General features: G+C 46.3%; 1 protein-coding gene across 1 annotated transcript in view; it reads right to left on the reverse strand.

Moving 5' to 3' along the window:
* The window catches only part of LOC308167452 (ankyrin-3-like), a gene marked incomplete at its 5' end in the record, with an annotated part of 128,951 nt that overhangs the window by 12,616 nt on the left and 98,088 nt on the right, over positions 1-18,247 (reverse strand). The window contains 9 exon segments of the mRNA XM_080541870.1: positions 412-486; positions 2,679-8,675; positions 9,832-9,910; positions 10,654-10,680; positions 11,154-11,276; positions 12,445-12,570; positions 13,260-13,488; positions 14,171-14,267; positions 14,695-14,905. Of these exon segments, the coding sequence (XP_080397996.1) occupies positions 412-486; positions 2,679-8,675; positions 9,832-9,910; positions 10,654-10,680; positions 11,154-11,276; positions 12,445-12,570; positions 13,260-13,488; positions 14,171-14,267; positions 14,695-14,905 (6,964 nt within the window).

Raw genomic sequence — 18,247 nt, forward strand, 5'->3', positions numbered from 1 at the left:
GGATTAGTGGCGTCCGCCTTTCCCTCCGCCTTCTTCCCTCCTCCCAGACACACGTACGTAACGTAACGCTGTGCTGCACTGCAGGGCTGCTCGGCACACTGCAGATGGCACGCCCCGTATCCCCACCGTCTCACACACACCCAGACAGAACAGACAAACACTCACACACCCCAGCATCTAAACAGTGTGACGTAATGATGTAATGATAGGCTGTAGTGGCGTTTAACTTGTGTATTTTCAAGGTATCGTCACAAGTCACACAGTAGTTTCAATGTAGACTACTGTATGTGGTTTAGCCTATGTGATGTAATAGTGTAAGGTGGGGCTGGTACTGAGTGTGTTACTGCAGCAGTTGGTTATTTCGCTTATGTCCAGCAGGTGGCGACAGAGCCTTGTTTTTTTTCCCCTTACCAGTCCAGCTGAGGCCGAGGTGGTCAGCCACTATGGCCATGCGCAGGTCTGTCCTGTCACAGGGACTCTGTGGGCCTGGGGTGGGGCAGAGAGAAGCATGTTATCATCTTAGAATGTCAATGAAGTGTATTAAAAGATAGATAAAGATTGAACCCTTTTCTGGCCAAGTTCTCCTTTGTCATTCAGTCGAGGGGGATAGTTAGTAAGATCTTGGGATGGTTTTGGAGTTTTTTGGAACAGAATTCCTTTAATTCATAACCAAATTAAAAGCCAGATTAGTAAAACGTAGAATCACGGAGGATAAAATGGCCAGGAGAGGGAGCACAGATACTTGCAGACTAGTACTTGTTGTTGATTACTGGTAGTTGGTTAGGTTAGGTAGTGGTTATAGTTATAGTGCAAACGTCACCCACTAAGCTACCAGGCATTAACCTCTCACAGGAAACGTCCACCAAAAAACAAAACAAACATACAAATACCAAAAAAACGAAACAATCACGTTTTTACATGTTTTTCTAAAATCTATGTTATGTGGTTCGAGGTGTTCGTTCAAGGCCAAAAGTGATTTCAAAGAGTGTGAAATGAAACTATGTCATGCCAGTAACCTGTGTTTGTGTCTGCGGCAGAGGGAGGGGGGGAGAGTAAACGGTACTATGTCTGGTCCTACAGACATAGATATCTGACACTGACACTGATACGGATACTCAGCAGCGCCCCCTATTGGCCCAGGGACTAGCAGCAAGCTATCCAGCCCTGGTCACTGTTGCATGCTGCCAACCAACCAACTGACTACTGTAACTTAAGATTAAGAGTTCCTATGTCTAGGTCAAAGACGGTACACAGAGATGAACAAATGACAAGAATGACAACAGCTACAGTTAAAAGTCACGCCACAGGCAACCACAACGGCTACATGCACTACAGAAGAAGAAGATCAAAGAACAAAGTGTTAAAATTTTACAAACTAGGTTCGATCTCCGCCGTGGCCATGTTGGGCCCACCAGCACCCTGACTCCCTTCGCCTTCCGCCCCTCCAGAGCGCCTCCTCCTCCTCCTCCTCCTCCTACTCCTCCTCCTGCTCCAACTCTCACTGCGGACCTGCTCAACCTCTGCCCTCACATCTCTAGCAGACCTGGATGTAGTGGTAGTAGTGGTAGTAGTATAGGAGAGCTGTGAGGCGTCTGACAACGTGGTGTTCCTGGATGTGCTGCTGTCTTCGTCATCTGTCAACTTTTTTGCCTGAGTCTTTTGCTCTTCACTGGGAAAGGGTTCGACACGTTTTACTGTCTTGCTACGGCTAACGGTTCTATCGGCGGAGTTCCTATAAACCGTAGGCGTGTTTTGTCTTCTGCTAACTGAACTGCTAATAGAACTAACACCGGATCTGGCTTTACTCTCTCTTGGTTGTCTACCTGGTGCGTGTGGGTGTGTTTCTCCTCTCTCGTTCGCTTTCAATCTGGTAGGCCTAACACTCTGTTTCTGAGTCTGTTCTGACAAGGAGGAACCTCTGTTCTTCAGGAGCACTGGTATTCTAGATCTAGGTTCCAATGGTTCCAAACTTTTCCTAATAACTGGTTTAACTACAGGTCTATGTTGTTTAGGGTTCGGCTTTCTCATGGGAGGAGTTTCACTGCATGGTTTTGACTTAGGTGCTCTAATCGGTAACCTGGATTTACATGATTTTGCATTAACCTCCTTTGGGCCAATACTTTTTATTGCTGCACATTGGACACTTTCCCCCTCTTTTATTTTCTCCTCCAACTTGCTAAAAGCAGCCTCGACTCTGCTGACCTGCTGAAGAGTCGGCTCTGAAGATGACAGCAAATTAAACACTATGCTGCCGGACTGAGTGAACTTAGCATGGATGTTAGGGGATTGGGAATTATTGTTGTTATTGTTGTTCCCAGTTTGAGGATGTTTGCTCTGCGGAGGTGTTGTTGCAGAAGCTGTGCTTTGAAGAGTGTGTCTTTCTCTACTGGGTTCCAAAGTGTCTGATGTTTTAGATGTTTTACAATCATGCGAATCGTTTTTTTTCACATCAGAGGGTGACTTGAAGCCAATTTTAAAGGTGGAAAATTTAGAGTCAGCATTGGAGTTTGAGACTGAAGGTGTTTCACCGGATGATCTGTTAAAACTGACAGTGATGGTCTGAATGGTAATGTCAGGGGTTGCTCTAGTGTCTGTAGGGGCCTGTACTGACGTAACTACCCCGGGCTCTCTGAGCCCTTCCCTTATGCCCCCTGACCTCCCATCAGAGTTATGCTCACCAATCTGAAAAAATTGCAGTCTCTCTTCAACAATATCCCGCTTGCTCATGTCAATCGCACCACTGCGAGTCATCTCAAACATCTTCCCTTCATGGAAGGGGAAAGGGTTAGGCTCGCTAGTCGGTGTGCTATCGTCAGTCGGGGTTCTGGCAGGGGTCGAATCAGGAGAGGTCGCTTGAGACTTGTCGTCGACGGCGAGCCCGAAAGGCTTGGGCTCGTCGTCTTTTGTCCTGGTGTCAACGACTTCGTTGTCCTCTCCTTTGCTGGACCACGGGTCAAAGTCCAACCCTTTTGTGGCAACAGTTTTAAAAGGAGAATTAAACTCCTCCTCTAGCTTGTAACTAAAGTAGGTGTCAGCAAACCCCTCTTTGTCCGAGGGCTTTTCCTCCACAGACCCGGTCTGGGGCTTTACCCCGTCTGGGGTAATATCAATCGGGTCGCTTTTTGTCTTTTCTTTTTGGCATTCCTCGAGTGGTGTTTTTTCCTCTTCGATGACCTCTAGTCTACTCTGACTGAAGGAGCGATCGCAGGGCTTCAGCATGCTCTCTGAGGCCCAGACGTCTCTCCTGTTCTCAGGCAGGCCGAACGGTTTGGAGTCCTGCTCACATAGGCCGTCATCCTCGTCCTGTAGGTCGTACCCATCCAGCGAGTCTATCTCGGTCGCGTCAGTGTCGTGAGAGAACTCTGCCGTCGTGGCGATGGAGCAGTCCGTTATGGACTGATCGTTTCCGTTCGTTTCATATTCATAATCGTCTCCCTTCCCGTTGCCATTGGTTCCATTGGTTCCATTGGTTCCGTTCTCTTTTTGATTCCCATTTTTGTCCTGTTTTTTTGTGGATTTTGATCCCTTCTCCTCCTGCGCCGCCTCTTCGATCTTAAACGTGTAATTCTTCAAAGGAATGGGCTGGAAAATCGATTCGTCCTCGCTGTCAGAGTCACTGTCCGTAGCGCCGGGGGGAACTGGAGAGGGAGGCTGGATTCGGATAATGGGCTCAGCTATGAAGTGCTTATCGTGCTCCTCCTGGAGGTTCACCTCCATCATCTCTGTCTCTGCCTCTGACGACGGGCAGGAACCTTTCTTTTCAGTGTCTGAGTTCTCTGAATGGTCCAACGGTGGCGGAGGGGGGAACTCGATGTAGGCCACTCCCTTGTCCCCCCCTCTCTGTCCTGCCTGCTGATTACCGTTCTGGACGTCAGTTGGTCTCTCCGGCGGGAATTCTTTGAAAGAGAACGCCTGGCCGTGATCGTCCTCCGACGACGACGAATCTTCGGACACCTCGGGGATGGGGCTGGGGTTGTTGGGCATGAACCCGGGGAAGGACTCCGGGGTTCTGGAGGTGAGGTCGTAGCTCACCTCCTCTGAGCTGGGCGTCTCTGGCGTGAGGGGGCTTTTCCCTGAGCTGTCTACGAACGACACCTGCTCTAGCGTGTCGTCGTCAGGGCTTATGGGGCTGAGAGCAACGGTGGACTTCTGTTTGACCGCGTAAACTGTCGTACCTCTAGCTTCTCTCTCGCCTTGCCTGCCCACTTGAACACTAACATAAACAGGTAACGTTTTAATCCCTTTGAAATTCTCTTTGGTGGTGACAGGGGTTAATCTCTCTTGATTGGTTTCTCCTGGGCTAGTGTCACACACGTTATTAGAGTTGGAGTCTTTTAACGCATTGTCTAAAATCTCTAGGGATTTGTTTGTTAAATCTGTGTCTGTGGCGGCCTGTGCCTTATTCTTAGCTAGTGTGGGTATTAGTGACGTCCTCTTTTCTGACACGTTTTCTAACGAATCTTGTTTAGACGTCTTTGATTGGTCGTTGTCTAAGGGACTAGACACTGCCCTGGTTTGAGATTCTGTCTTTTTTCTCAGATTCTTGTTCGTTACGTCACCGTTGGACACCTGCGCAGTGTCGGCAACAGTTTTGGTTGGGGGACTCGAAATCACCTGTTTGGAGGGGGACTTACATTTAGAAAATTGTACTTTTTCAACTTCAAAACGTTTCTCTTGTGAGGTGTCGTGAGTGGGTGTAGGGGACGCTTGTTCCTTACTGCTCCTGTTTGCATCCTCTTTAGCTGTGTCTTTATTGGTTTCATCTTTTGAGTGTTTTAGTGTTTTAAGAGGTGTGATGGTGTCTGGTAAGTTTTTGTTAGACTGTTTTAGGGGAGATGATGTTACACCAGGTTTACTGCTAACAGCGGGAGGTCTCTTAACTTCCTCTGGGGCCTTGCTCGGAGGACCTCCTTCTTCCGTGTCGTCGGACCCTTTGGCGGCCTTCCCCCCTGTGAAACGCTGGTACACTGGCAGCTTACTCTCTTGCAGCTTTCTTACAGGCGGTTTTGATTGCGCTGACTGAGCACTTTTATCTTGATTCTGAGCCTCTGATTCGAATTTCAACCGAACTGAGCTCACCCTGGATGTGCTCTTGACTTGGATGGGAGGGGGGGGGTCACCTGACTTTGTTTGCTGTTCGGTTTTATCCTCGTTGGAACGGGAGAGGACACATCTCTCAGGGCTGCTGGGTAAACTAGAGCTTTTCTTCTCTACACTGCTCCTACCAAACAGGCTGCTAGCAGAGGGCTCTCTAAGCTGTCCCTGACCCCTATCCTCACCACCTGCTCTGGGTTGTTTCTGCTGTGTTTTCTCAGGGCTGCTACACGTGGAACTGGGCCCTGACCTGGTTTCCCGTGGTTCTGGCTTTTTAGGTTTTTTCTCAGGGGACTGCAGCTCGTCGTTGAGTTTCTCTGTTTTGTCACGGAAAAACTGAGAGACCTCGCTTAGTTTCTCCTCCGCTTCCTTGACGGTTTGATCCACGCGGTCCTCGTAGATGAGCTTCTCGCGGTTCCTGTCGAGTTTGTCCTCTGTGAAACGCATCCACACCGCGTGCTTGGGGCTACCTGGCTCTGTGGAGTAATGCAACACTGACACTTTGTCAAAGAGGTCGTCCCTATGAGAAAATGTACCTGCCTTAGAAGATGCATCCTTTGATGACTTGATAACGAATTCTGTCCTGGGACTGGACACATTCTCAGCGTAACAGCTCTCTGCTCCGTGCGACTCTGAGGGCATGCGGTGTGTTTGGTCGGCCATTGAGTCCTCTGTATCCGAATGGGATACGTCTAGTTTCTCAGAGAGGAGCATTTTCTCTGCAAACTTGTATGATTCACCCCTCAGTTCAGACAGCTCATCGTCATGGTACTCGACAGAGTGCTGACTGAGTAGCTTCAAAGCTTTATATGAGTCATCGGCCATCAACTGTGCTGAACTTGGACGACTGTCCTCCTCATGGGAGACCGGGGTATTTACTCTAGAGGTTTCCAGGAAGGAGGGCAGTAATTCTTCGGCAGTAAGCTCCTCCTCCTCTTGTTGTGCCTCTTCGTAATCGGGCAGTTCTCTTATCCCGCAGTCTCCCCTAAAGAGATAGAAGTCCGGATGCTTTTTGGTTTCTCTAATGATAACCTCAGTCGGTTCAGTTGTGTTACCTTTCTCAATGTGAACCTCTATGATTCTTTCGACTTTCGGTTTTGATTTGGTGTCTTTATCAAGAAACCTGGGAGTTAACTCGTCCCCTTTGACAGAGTCCTGGTTGGCCTTGTGCTCAAACAGCCCCGCTAACTCCTTGGAGGGGTCCCTTCCGGACTGGAAAGCTTTCATTAGGTCTCTCACTGACATTGACGTTTCGTCCATCCTCTCAGCGCCACCCTCTTTCAGCTGAGGTTTGTGGTAGACCATACGGGTCGTGGTGGTGATATGGGTCTCCTCTTTGAGACGCAGGCTCTTGCTTACAACAGAGTCGTCGCCGTCAGACACTTTGATCTGAAAGGCTTTCACTTTGGCTGACGCCTCTGATTCGATGCACGCAGCCGAGGCCGACGCCTCTTCCAGGATGGGCTCGCATGAGGCCTCATCCGGATGTTCGTAGCTCCTGATATGAACGACCTCGGTTCTGGTCTCGGTTATGCAAGGGGGGATGGGGACCTCTGTGAAGAGAGGCTTGGGGCCCGTGCTCTCGGCACTCTGAGGGGCGGACGGAGTCTTTTCACTCCTGGTCTCAAAACCGCTGTCTGACAGAGGGCTCTTGTCCTGCTCGTGTGAGAAGTCCTCCGGGGACTCCAGTATGGTGTCTGCTCCGTAATACGACTCAGACGCCAGTTTGCACAAGTCCTTCTCCGAGGGGGAGGTGCGCATGCCTGTGGGGGGCATCTTGAGCTTATGCTCAGTTTTGAGGGCACGCTTTTGTTTTTCCTCCCCGTCCTTTTTGGACCCCTCGTATTTGGATTTCATCTCTGCCATTTTGGAAAGAGAACAAGCACCACCGATATCGTTAGCCAAGTAGTCGACTACCTCAGCTAGATTAAAGTCGCTGTTGGGCATAGACTGGGGCCAGGTATTGGCTTCAAAAGAGGAGTGAGACTCTAAGCCATTTTGTTGGGATTCCTCAATCTCATCTTTAGAAAACTCCTCCCATTCGTCCTCTGAAGGCCTCTCTTTAGCGGAAGCTTTGTTGTCAGTCAACACGTCCTTCTGAAGTATCTGACTGACTTTAACAAGATCCTCCTTCACTTTCTCGACGATAGTAAAAGGCTCCTCGTCCTCCATCTTTGACTCTTTCCGGCTCCGAGACGTCTGGACGGTTTTAGCCGCTGTTCTGGGGTCAGTCTGGAGGATGGCGGTCATTCTAATCAGGTCCTCTTTCATGTCCGCCACGTCTCTCAGTATATCCTGGTTGGATGACAGAGAGGAGGGGGCAGCTGCGTTGAACAGTGGCGGGGTTATATAGGGTGGGGACTTTAACTGGGACTTTGGTCTGGACGAGGAAGACAGAGTAGACGTGTGAGAGTCTGCTAACGCCATTTTCAACGCTGCTGGCCCCTTCTCATGGAGTTTCTTCACTTGGGAATCTCGCTCGACGCTCAATAGAGAATACACCGGTAGAGTCATCGTATTGGATGATACCGCCGAGGCAGATGACGCCGCTGACCTCATAGAGCCGTACGCAGAGCTAGTGGTGCTAGACCGATGCGAGGACGACATTGACTTGAGCGTCCCGTATCCTGACGCGGAGCAGGAGTTCAATGTCTTTTCAGCCTCGTCCATGGCTGCGCTGGCGCTGACTGCTGCAGCGTTGGCGCTGGCCTGTATCCTCCTCTCCTGAAGGATGCTGGAGCGATCACAGATAAGACGGGATGATGGAGAAGAGGAGGAGGAAGAAGAGGAGAGGGTGGTCCGATCAGAGAGGAGACGGGATGATTGACAGGAGGAGGAGGAAGAGTGGTAATTCATTGGCGACACTGATCCGTTCATCATCGGTGCCTCGGTTGAGACCAGTGTCGGTTGGGCTTGTGAGCACAGGGATGAAAACGTCTTTCCCTTCGACGCCGACTCTGAAGCGGTTTTGAGTGCGGACAGGCCAGCGACGGTTCTTACAGGTGAGGGAGACGAAGAACCCAAGACTGATTTAAAGGGTAAACTGGAGTTGTACATGTTGACGGTGGACTTTGGAGAAGTCGGCATCACAGGCATTGTCACGGACGATCTCTCTGGCACAGATCCTGCGGTGGGGACTGGGGGAGTCCGTGAAGAAAACGAGCAGGTGGAAAGTCCTGTGATTCCTAAAGGATCTGTCCCAGGTCTGCCCGACAACAACCCAACGCTGGCAGTGACCTGAACTGGATACTGGGCTTGCTGCATTACAGTCTTTATGGGGGAAGCGGTGGTTCTATAAGATCTGATGGGAGAAGCTAATGGAGAATCGCCAACTGATTTGGCGGGAGAGGCGGCGAAGGTGGTCTTGATTGGAGAGGCGGAGGAGATGGACCAGGTGGACTTTAGTGGAGAAGCAGGTGGCGTGTTGGGCGAAGAGCTGGCGAGGGAACCCAGTCCACACTTTGCTTGGCCAGCGATGGTAACAGGAGCACTCGACCATGCCTGGTAAGATCTTGTTGAAAAGACAGGCTTGTGAGTGTAACCAGCAGGCAGTGTTCTCGTTGCGCTTCGCTCAACTGTCTCTTTAAAAAGGCAAATTAAAATCCAACAGAAATTCAACAGAAAATGGTTGAAAAAAAACGGAGAGACCAAAAGGAAAAAATTGGTCAGTGACTCTTCTATTATCAATGGAGGAAAGAACAATACTTTCATGTGGTTTTGAAATGGGGTATGATAGTAAGGATGGAGCCAAAATAACATGATCCACTGTGACCAGATCCACGGTCGACGCACAACACACAACACAATGGAAAAGAAGCTAAACGAAGCACAAACAGCAACACAATGTTCACAACGACGACGGACAAACTCAACATAAAAATGGAAGGACAAATGCAGAACCCAGAATAACAGAATACTTCTCTATTTTGACTTTAGATGTGCTATGTTCATCTACCTCTGGCTATCTCAATGTGCTTACAGTGCCTTTTATCTGTTTTGGTCTGAAAGTCCACCAAAAGATACTTTACATTCCCAAAAATGGGGGAGAGAGACAAAACAGAGGTAAAGGCTAAGAAGCCTCCATATTCCTGTATTTAAGCAAGATATATTATGGCAAAACGCAGGCTCCAAGACTAGGTTTTAGGTCCATAATATCTATGCCATGTCATGCAGGTTTGGGTACCCTTGGTGACAAACAGTTGGAGTGCAAACTGTGAAGCATCTGAGAGAAGGTCAGGTTGTGACCTTCCATGCACAATAAAGAAAACGCTGCACGATTACAAAGCCAAAAAAGAGCAAAAAAGAGTTCTAAAATAAAGGACAAGCAAATCAAAGAAGAAGCAATTTTACTTTGACTTACCATGATTATGCATAACCGTTATATTAGTAAATCAAAGCAAAACATGTGGATGTTGAGAGATTTTAGTACCTCAGTAGTGAAAAACTAAAACAAATTCGGAAACGTGAGCAAGCACAGCACGACGACACAAATACTCAATAAAACCATGCATCAATAAAACCATGTCAGAAACAAGCACACGTGGAAGTACGGTATTATGTATGGTGAGAATATGCATATCACACATAAATATGTCATTTCTAGAATAATATAATCTACATTGTTCACTCATATAATCTACATGTTAATCCCAATTAATATCCCCTCCAAGCATCTTATCATTTCCCGTTAGAATCAGTACATATCAGTACATGTTAGTAGTATTATGTCACACTCACTTGCAGGCTCGGCCAGATAGCTGTAGCGCTTACGTAAGGCTAGAGATGCAAAGGTATGACGTCGTTCTGGCTTCTCACTCTGCAACAACAAAACAAATCTCTATCAGTTTCCCCTGTTGGGGTTAGGGTTGGAAGCTGGGATACTAACCAGCTAACTAGCTAGCTAGCTAACTACTCAAATAATTTCCAAATCAATGTTCTCCAATCAAGCTTCCATATTGTTTTTGCAGTAGGCACATGGTTACTTTAGGTTTATTTTACTACACTGGGATAAGAATGTTCTGTCTCATTCAAAGATTTTGATGACTAAAATAGCTAGTAGTAGTACGGCTAATGTTACTACAACAGTAGTTAGCTACTGCCACTACTTCCAAGTCAAATCACACTATTGGTATTAATTATGTCCGTAAAGACAATCTACCTTGAATACATTTACTTTAACCAATTCTTAATTATTCAGAAACCTCACATTACACATTGACCTATTAATTAGGTGTTACATGTCATACGGTTTGGTGGGTTGGTGCTTAAAGATTTAAATATCTTTATTCTATATAACCTGAAAGGGCTGTCAGTGTTTTCATTAATTTAACAGAGCAAGGGACATGGATGGGTAAAACAAGTGGTTTACATTATATCCCAGTATCATGCGGTATTTACGGCTAATAGTTCAGGTTCTTGAGAACAGCAAGCCAAGTGATTTTTTTTATCTGATGGCAGCGTATGGACGCGATGGATAGATGGCACACAGGCAGTGCCTTGAATGAATACACAGACGTGATCAAGAGAGTAGCAGATAGCTGTGATGGGTGTGGATATTACCTCTTCCTCTGGGTCTGACTCCATTTCCTTTGGGTTCCCAAGATGCATTGCAGATACAAGGGGAATAACGTAATGGACAGCGGGGGGGGGGGGGGGAAAGAAACATCAGGATGTAAAAAGGGCGATTGAGAGAGAAGCACATTCAGAGAGAAGAGCCACCGCGAAGCCAGCAGAGACGACCAAACACAACAAAGCCAACATTCAGAGCAACAGAAAAGCAGCACAGCGATGCAGAACCACAAGCTTACAGGAAGCCAGTTGAGAAGCACAAAGCCTTTTGCACTTTCAGCCAAAGCGTGAAGTGAAAATCAAAGGTTCTGATTCGGTTGGAAACAGCCAACGACAATGACTAGAAAGGAGCTCGAAACAGATAAAAGACACACTTGGGCAAAGTCTTGGACAAGAGTTTCCCCTTTTTGCACTGAACACACTGCTCTATCTCCCCTGGGTGACAGGATGGTATGATATGTGACACAAGGAGAGTAGGAGTATCTGCTTACCTTCTTCAGCGCGGGCAGTGTGATGTTTAGGTTGCACACGGCGGTCTGAGGGAGACCCTTTGGGGTCTTTGAGTCTTTGAGGAACGTCAGTCGTCCACACGGCTCCTGGCTGTTGTCTCGGACCTACAGGGCGACATGTCAGTTTGTGTTCGTCATGTGACAGACAGCAGACAGTTGTAGCTCTTTTTTTTCTGAGTGGGGCAGTCCCACTCATATTTTTCTTTTTATTGTGATAGAGATAGTAGAGGTTTGACAGGAAGGATGGGTGAGAGAGAGAGAAGGGATGACATGCAGGATATGTCCGCGACCGGAATCGAACCGGGAGTTGTAGCTCTTGATCTAAAAGCTAAATCTTCAGGGGACAAAGCAAAAATACATTGACTAACACGTTTACACATTAAGTTGCTGACACAGCTATTTAGTAACATAGTAAGTAGTAACAATTAGTAGTAACAAGAGGGATTGTTCCTTATTCACCTTGTGTAAGGTCAACTCCATCACAATGCAATTACAACAAAGTGTAACAACGTGTGCAATGTAATTAATGTAAAATGTGCAATGTAATACTTTAAGTAATTACAGTGCTAATCAGTAATTAGTTACTGGCAGGGATATAAGCAACTTCAGTGTCACCACACATCCCATAAGATGTAGCATAACAACATAACAGGACACTTTTGATGCTAGCGTCACTGTTACTATGCTTGTGTCAGTCAGTTTTTCATAATGGTTATTGTTGTAATTACTTTATTATATAATACAACATGGGTGGGGTGTGGCTAACCAGTCCTAACAGGTTCACAGGAGCAGTATAGGACTGACACCGATGTCGCTTTAGCAGTGTTCCGGAAGCTACTGAGACAATCAATTGTGATTAGCGAGCTGCTAGCATGAGCGTGGAAACAGGCCTACAGGCCTTGTTCTAATGCATCCTATATTCCTGTTACACTAGGACAGTCGTTCCTATTTCACCTACTATTAGAGCCGCCTCAGGGGTTTTCTCTTTTGATTTGAAAGCTGCTACTTACACACAAAGACCACTAGTTGGCCGTCTTGTAAATTAGCCTGCCTCCTACACAGAAATAACAAAATGTAATACTAGCTTATCCTGATGTGATTTAGAACATGTAAGGATACTGGGTGGTAGAACGCACATATCTAGGAAAAGTCATGAAAGGAGGGTCCTGAAATTTGATCGAGTGCAAAGGTATGAAAGAAAATGTGTTCACCATGGCCGTTCTAGTGTTAATGCCATAGGTAAGTGGAGGAGATCAGAAGAGAGTGTCGTTACCTTCACGCAGAACGGAAGCCGGTTCTCTTTGAAGGCGAAGAAGTTCAGGACCAGCAGCTGTCCAGCCTTGGCCAGAGGGGCTAGGTTACCATAGCAGTCCACGTAGATGGGCTTGCCCTCCAGAACCTGAGAGCAGCCAATAGCAGACCGGTTAGGATCCAATGACAACGCTGTGTCCAATGGTACAGCAGCATGGACAGTCTGATTAAACACATGTGACGCAGTCTGGTGAAAAGGTCACCAGAAATTCTCAAGTCGAGCAAATGAGCGAAAAGCTTCTTCTTTTTTTTCTAAGTGTTGAAGAGCCCACTCGATATAACAAACAACAGTTTTAGGATCACTAAATACTTATAATTTGTGAGTTGGATTCACTGTATGGTCTGCTGTCGGCTAGTGGGTTAGTGATACATGGCTTGTAAACAAACGTATGTTTTAGGACGTGTTCAAAAGCAAAGACTGTGTGATCATCTAATCATGTGTAGTTATGTGTTTTTAGCATGGGCCCTAGGCCTTACGTAGGAGGTAATACCTCTGTATTCTGACATTCTGAGAATAAATGGTAAATGGACTGCACTTATATAGCTATGCCTTTTATCCAAAGAGCTTTACAACGGCCTCTCATTCACCCATTCACACACATTCACACACCAATGGCGGCAAGCTACCATGCAAGGCGCCGGCCGGCCCGCTCACTGGGAGCAATTTGGGGTTCAGTGTCTTGCCCAAGGACACTTTGACATGTAGCCAGCCGGGACTCGAACCGCCGATCTGCCAACCTTGCGATCATTAGACGGCGGCTCGAGGTTGAGACCCACCTCGATGTCTTTGCTCCTGGCCACCTCCTCGAAGTTCTCCTGCTGCTCCAGGGTTTTGTCCACCTTGTCATCCGTCATGCAGAAGCAGCGGAGGCGAGACTCCACGGGGTCGTTCATCTTGGCGAACACCACGAACTTGGCCATGTAGGGAACGCAGATCAGCTCCCTGTACAGCTGCGTGGCCAAGCCCACCGTCTCTGGGACCTGGTGGCAGTCCGCTAGCCAGAACCTGCAGAGTGGTGGACACAGGACACATCAACAGCTCCATGTCAGAGAGTGGCACTAACACACTGTGGTAAAATACATTATGCTCAAAGCCTGCCCAGTAAACAAAAAGTCTGAAAGACGTCCTCAGGGAAGCCGGAATGTGGGTTCAGATGACGTCTTTCTAGGACATCCAGATGACGTCTTTAGGAAGTCTTATGGACTACAGAAGATTTTGTAGTCCATAAGAAGTCCTAAAGACAGCATCTGGACGTCCTAGAAAGATGTCATCTGGACGTCCTAGAAAGACGTCATCTGAACCCACATTCCGGCTTCCCTGAGGATGTCTTTTGGACTCTTTGTTTACTGGGTGGTACAATGGAACCACTGACAATATGTCTCTATAGAAGCATGTCCAGAGTATTAGAATCTGAACCAGGGACAGATAGATAGATAGATAGATAGATATGTAGATAGATAGATAGATAGACAGAGAGATAGATAGATAGATATGTAGATAGATAGATAGATAGATAGATAGATACAGTATGTAGATAGATAGAGAGATAGATATGTAGATAGATAGATAGATAGAGAGATAGAGAGATAGAGAGAGAGATAGATAGAAAGATAGATAGATAGATAGATAGATAGGTAGATAGATAGATAGAGAGATAGAGAGATAGATAGATAGATAGATAGTCTACCTGGCAGACACGTTGGTGGTGAAGGAGACACAGTCGTTGAGGAAGGTGAGCGGCGTGGTGCCGGTGATGTCCTCCCACTGGGCTGGGGACGTCCCCCCTGGGAGCAGAGACACGGTCGTTAGTGTTCAGGACAAGAGAGAGAGCTGTCTGCATGTCTAAGACGTAGTACATTCTCAACATCATTACGTTTATGGATTTGCTAGTTCTAGTTCTACATTCCACTTCCATTATTTGGTGGGGTCCGATTCTGTAACTACACAAAACTGGACTCTATCATTATGAGTTTATTATGAGTTTGGTGTCTGTCAACATGAAGCTCAAAGAGTTGTCAATGAAGGTAAAGAAAGCCATTATTATTAACATTCACACACCAATAGCGGCAAGCTACCATGCAAGGCGCCGGCCCGCTCACTGGGAGCAATTTGGGGTTCAGTGTCTTGCCCAAGGACACTTCGACATGTGGCCAGCCGGGGCTCGAACCGCCGATCTGCCGACCTTGCGATCATTACGTTCCCGCGGCCTACCTGTAATGCTGCAGAGCAGGCGGAGGCAGGGGGTGGAGTCTCCCCTGTAGCCGTTGCTGACCCCCCCCTCCCCGGACAGCGGGGGCACGGGGATCGTCATGGTGATGGGCTTGTGGAACTTCCTCCTGCGGGGTTCCACCGTCACGATGGGGCTGAACGTGGCCCGGTTACCCAGGACCTTCTTCACTGTGTCGTCAGGGACCGGCTGGGCCTGGGGAGGGGGAGGGAAGGGTTACCGTGGTTACGAGACAGGAAGGAGGAAGGAGGTTGATGTTTACGCCGTTTTAGCAGACGCGTTTCCGTTTATCCAAAGCAATTTTTACAATGAAGAGCAGGGTTCACACCTTCTGAAACATCACATTCAAGCAACCTTTCAAGGACTTAATTCAAGACTCAATTCCCTCAAATTCAAGGACCCAACACGGCATAGTTTGAGACAGATCTAGATGAGAATGTATATAATAGGAACTATCCGCTCACAGACAACAATTAAAAAGAGAGGCTTGAATGTGTGAACCCTAGATGGTCTCTTGCCTTCTCTACCACAGCACAGAAAAACAATATATTGTGAAGTATGTGTAAAGTTAAGCAATACAGAGACTTATTTACTAGTTGACGAGTAAAACAGAGAGAGAGAGAGGGGAATTCAACCACTTTCAATGACCCTTGTCATTGTCGATGTCTATTTTCAAAAACTTTTAAGACCATAAGATTTTTTTTTCTAAAATTCACAAACTTTCAAGGATTTCAAGGACCCGTGGGAAGCCTGATAGAGATTACAGGGTTACAGGGTTACAGGTCTCCCTGGAGTAACGTAGGGCTAAGTGCCTTACACACGAGCGGTGGTGTTCCCACCAGAGAGGGAGAGAGAGATAGGGAGAGGGAGAGAGAGAGATAGGGAGAGAGAGAGAGAGAGAGAGAGATAGGGAGAGAGAGAGAGAGAGAGATAGGGAGAGAGAGAGAGAGATAGGGAGAGAGAGATAGGGAGAGAGAGAGAGAGATAGGGAGAGAGAGAGAGAGATAGGGAGAGAGAGAGATAGGGAGAGAGAGAGAGAGAGAGATAGGGAGAGAGAGAGAGACAGAGAGACAGAGAGAGAGAGATAGGGAGAGAGAGAGAGACAGAGAGACAGAGAGAGGGAGAGAGACAGAGAGAGAGATAGGGAGAGAGAGAGAGAGAGAGAGAGAGAGACAGAGACAGAGAGAGAGAGAGAGAGAGAGAGAGAGAGAGATGGTGAGTGGGGGAGTCTGTGGGTTAGTTCTGTTCAGCAGGGAAACACACTGAGAGGCTTTCAGAGCTCATGACTCTTACGGAGCTCAAGAAAGACTTGAGCACTGAAACGACGAGTTGGGGGAAATGGGTACTGTCCAGTCTCTCTCTCTCTCTCTCTCTCTCTCTCTCTCTCTCTCTCTCTCTCTCTCTCTCTCTCTCTCTCTCTCTCTCTCTCTCTCTCTCTCTCTCTCTCTCTCTCTCTCTCTCTCTCTCTCTCTCTCTCTCTCTCTCTCTCTCTCTCTCTCTCTCTCTCTCTCTCTCTCTCTCTCTCTCCACCAGCACCAGTTATTCATTTGTTATACTATTTTCCACCATCCAACACCCTCCACACCACACTTTCCACTGCATTCACTCACTTACACTACTGACATACTGCTTACCATACCTCATGGGATTATTGTATTGTTTGGCCTAAGTTATCCTTATTAAATTCTTTTTTTTTGAAATTTTCTTTTTATTGTCAATGGTCATTGGTTACAACAATCGTCATTACATTCAACATATCACAATCAACTCAGTTCCTATGACCAAAGTCTTTTTTTCTTTTTTTATATTAAGTAAAGTAAAGACAAGACAAAACGAAAACAAAAACAAACAAAGAAAAAAGAAAAACAATAGCGAGTGAACTTTGGGAGCTTTCATCTTACATATGATAGATTAGAATAGAAAATGATTCAAGAAAATAAACACAATTACATCACCCTCTCATGTTCTTTTAACAATTCAACAGAAATCTGACCTTACAGGTTTAACATATCCAGTCCATTTCGTCCAGATCCGATAGAATTTTTCTACCTGAATTCTAAGGGAGTATGACATCTTTTCCATTACATATATATCATGAATTATATCTATCCATTCATCCACTGTGGGTACGTCTGGCTTTAACCATTTTCTTGTGATAGCCTTTTTACTTGCTACCAGAAGTATCAATATCAATTTTCTGTCGTTATTGTCCCAATTTTCGAATGAGATGTTTCCCAGGTATAAGGTGTCACATTTGAAGGGGATGTTAATTTCAAAAATAGCTTCCAGATTATTGTGTATCTCCCGCCAAAATGGGACTAGATTTGGGCATTCCCAGAATACATGGTAGTGATTGGCTTCATTCAGTCCACAGGATCTCCAACACGCTACACCCGTCCCCTGATGTCGTTTTTGTAGGGGGGTGATAAAAAACCTTGTAAGGTTTTTCCAACTAAATTCTCGCCACGTATTTGAGCATGTCGTTTCCCATTGTAGTTTACATAATCTGTCCCAATCCTCCCCAGAAATAGTAAAATTACCCTCTTTCTCCCATTTCTCTTTAATATATATTGTATTGACTGTTTTGAGATTGATCTGGCGAAAGCCATTGTATAGTCTAGATACCACCTTGTTGCATATCAATGATTTGCTTGCTGATGTAAATACTTCCATAATTCCTGTTACCCCCTCTTCTGATACTCCCCCTAAATTCTGATTGAAATGGTGTCGGACCTGGAGATACCTATAGAAATCATTTTGTTCCAAACCATGTTTTCTCTGTAGGGATTCAAAGCTATGGAATGCCCCCTTGTGGACAAAAGTTAAATAGTTCGAAAGGCCTTTTCCAACCCAGACTTTAAATCTAGCATCTGTTTTGTTTGGAGGGAAGTCTGTGTCATATGCACACCATCTTAGCATTTTAAGTGAGTCCTTTATACCACACAGTTTTACTGTCTCCTGCCAAATCTTCAAAGCCACGTTAATCCAGGGATTATTTTTATTTGTCATGTTGTTTATTAATTCACTATCTGCAACTATCGCTGCTATTTGAACCCCTTCTGTCATTGCACTCTCAATTTCCTTCCATCTTGCAGAGTATGATGGAGTACACCAACACACTACAGGCCTTAATTGAGCTGCGCAATAGTATTCTCGTAAACAAGGAAGGCCAAATCCCCCGTTTTCTTTTCTTAACTGTAGAGTTTTGTATCTGATTCTGGGTTTTTTCCCTTGCCATAAATATCTAGATATTAATTTGTCCCATTCTCTAAATTGCTTAGCAGGTATCTCCACTGGAAGAGTCTGGAATAAATACAGTAACCTTGGTAGGATGTTCATCTTAACAGACTCCACCCTAGAGCTCAAACTCAAGAAGGGAATGAGACTCCACCGTAGTACATCTGATTTTAGTTTTACATTCAAAGGGCCATAATTAAGATCAGATAATTTTGAGACATCTTTTGGCAGGTTAACACCTAGGTATTTGATTGAATCTGCATCCCATTTCAGGTTATATTTCCCTCTAATATCGTTGGG

This window comes from Nansenia antarctica (genome assembly GCF_963989245.1).
Source record: "Nansenia antarctica genome assembly, chromosome: 11".
NCBI classification, from domain to species: domain Eukaryota; kingdom Metazoa; phylum Chordata; class Actinopteri; order Argentiniformes; family Microstomatidae; genus Nansenia; species Nansenia antarctica.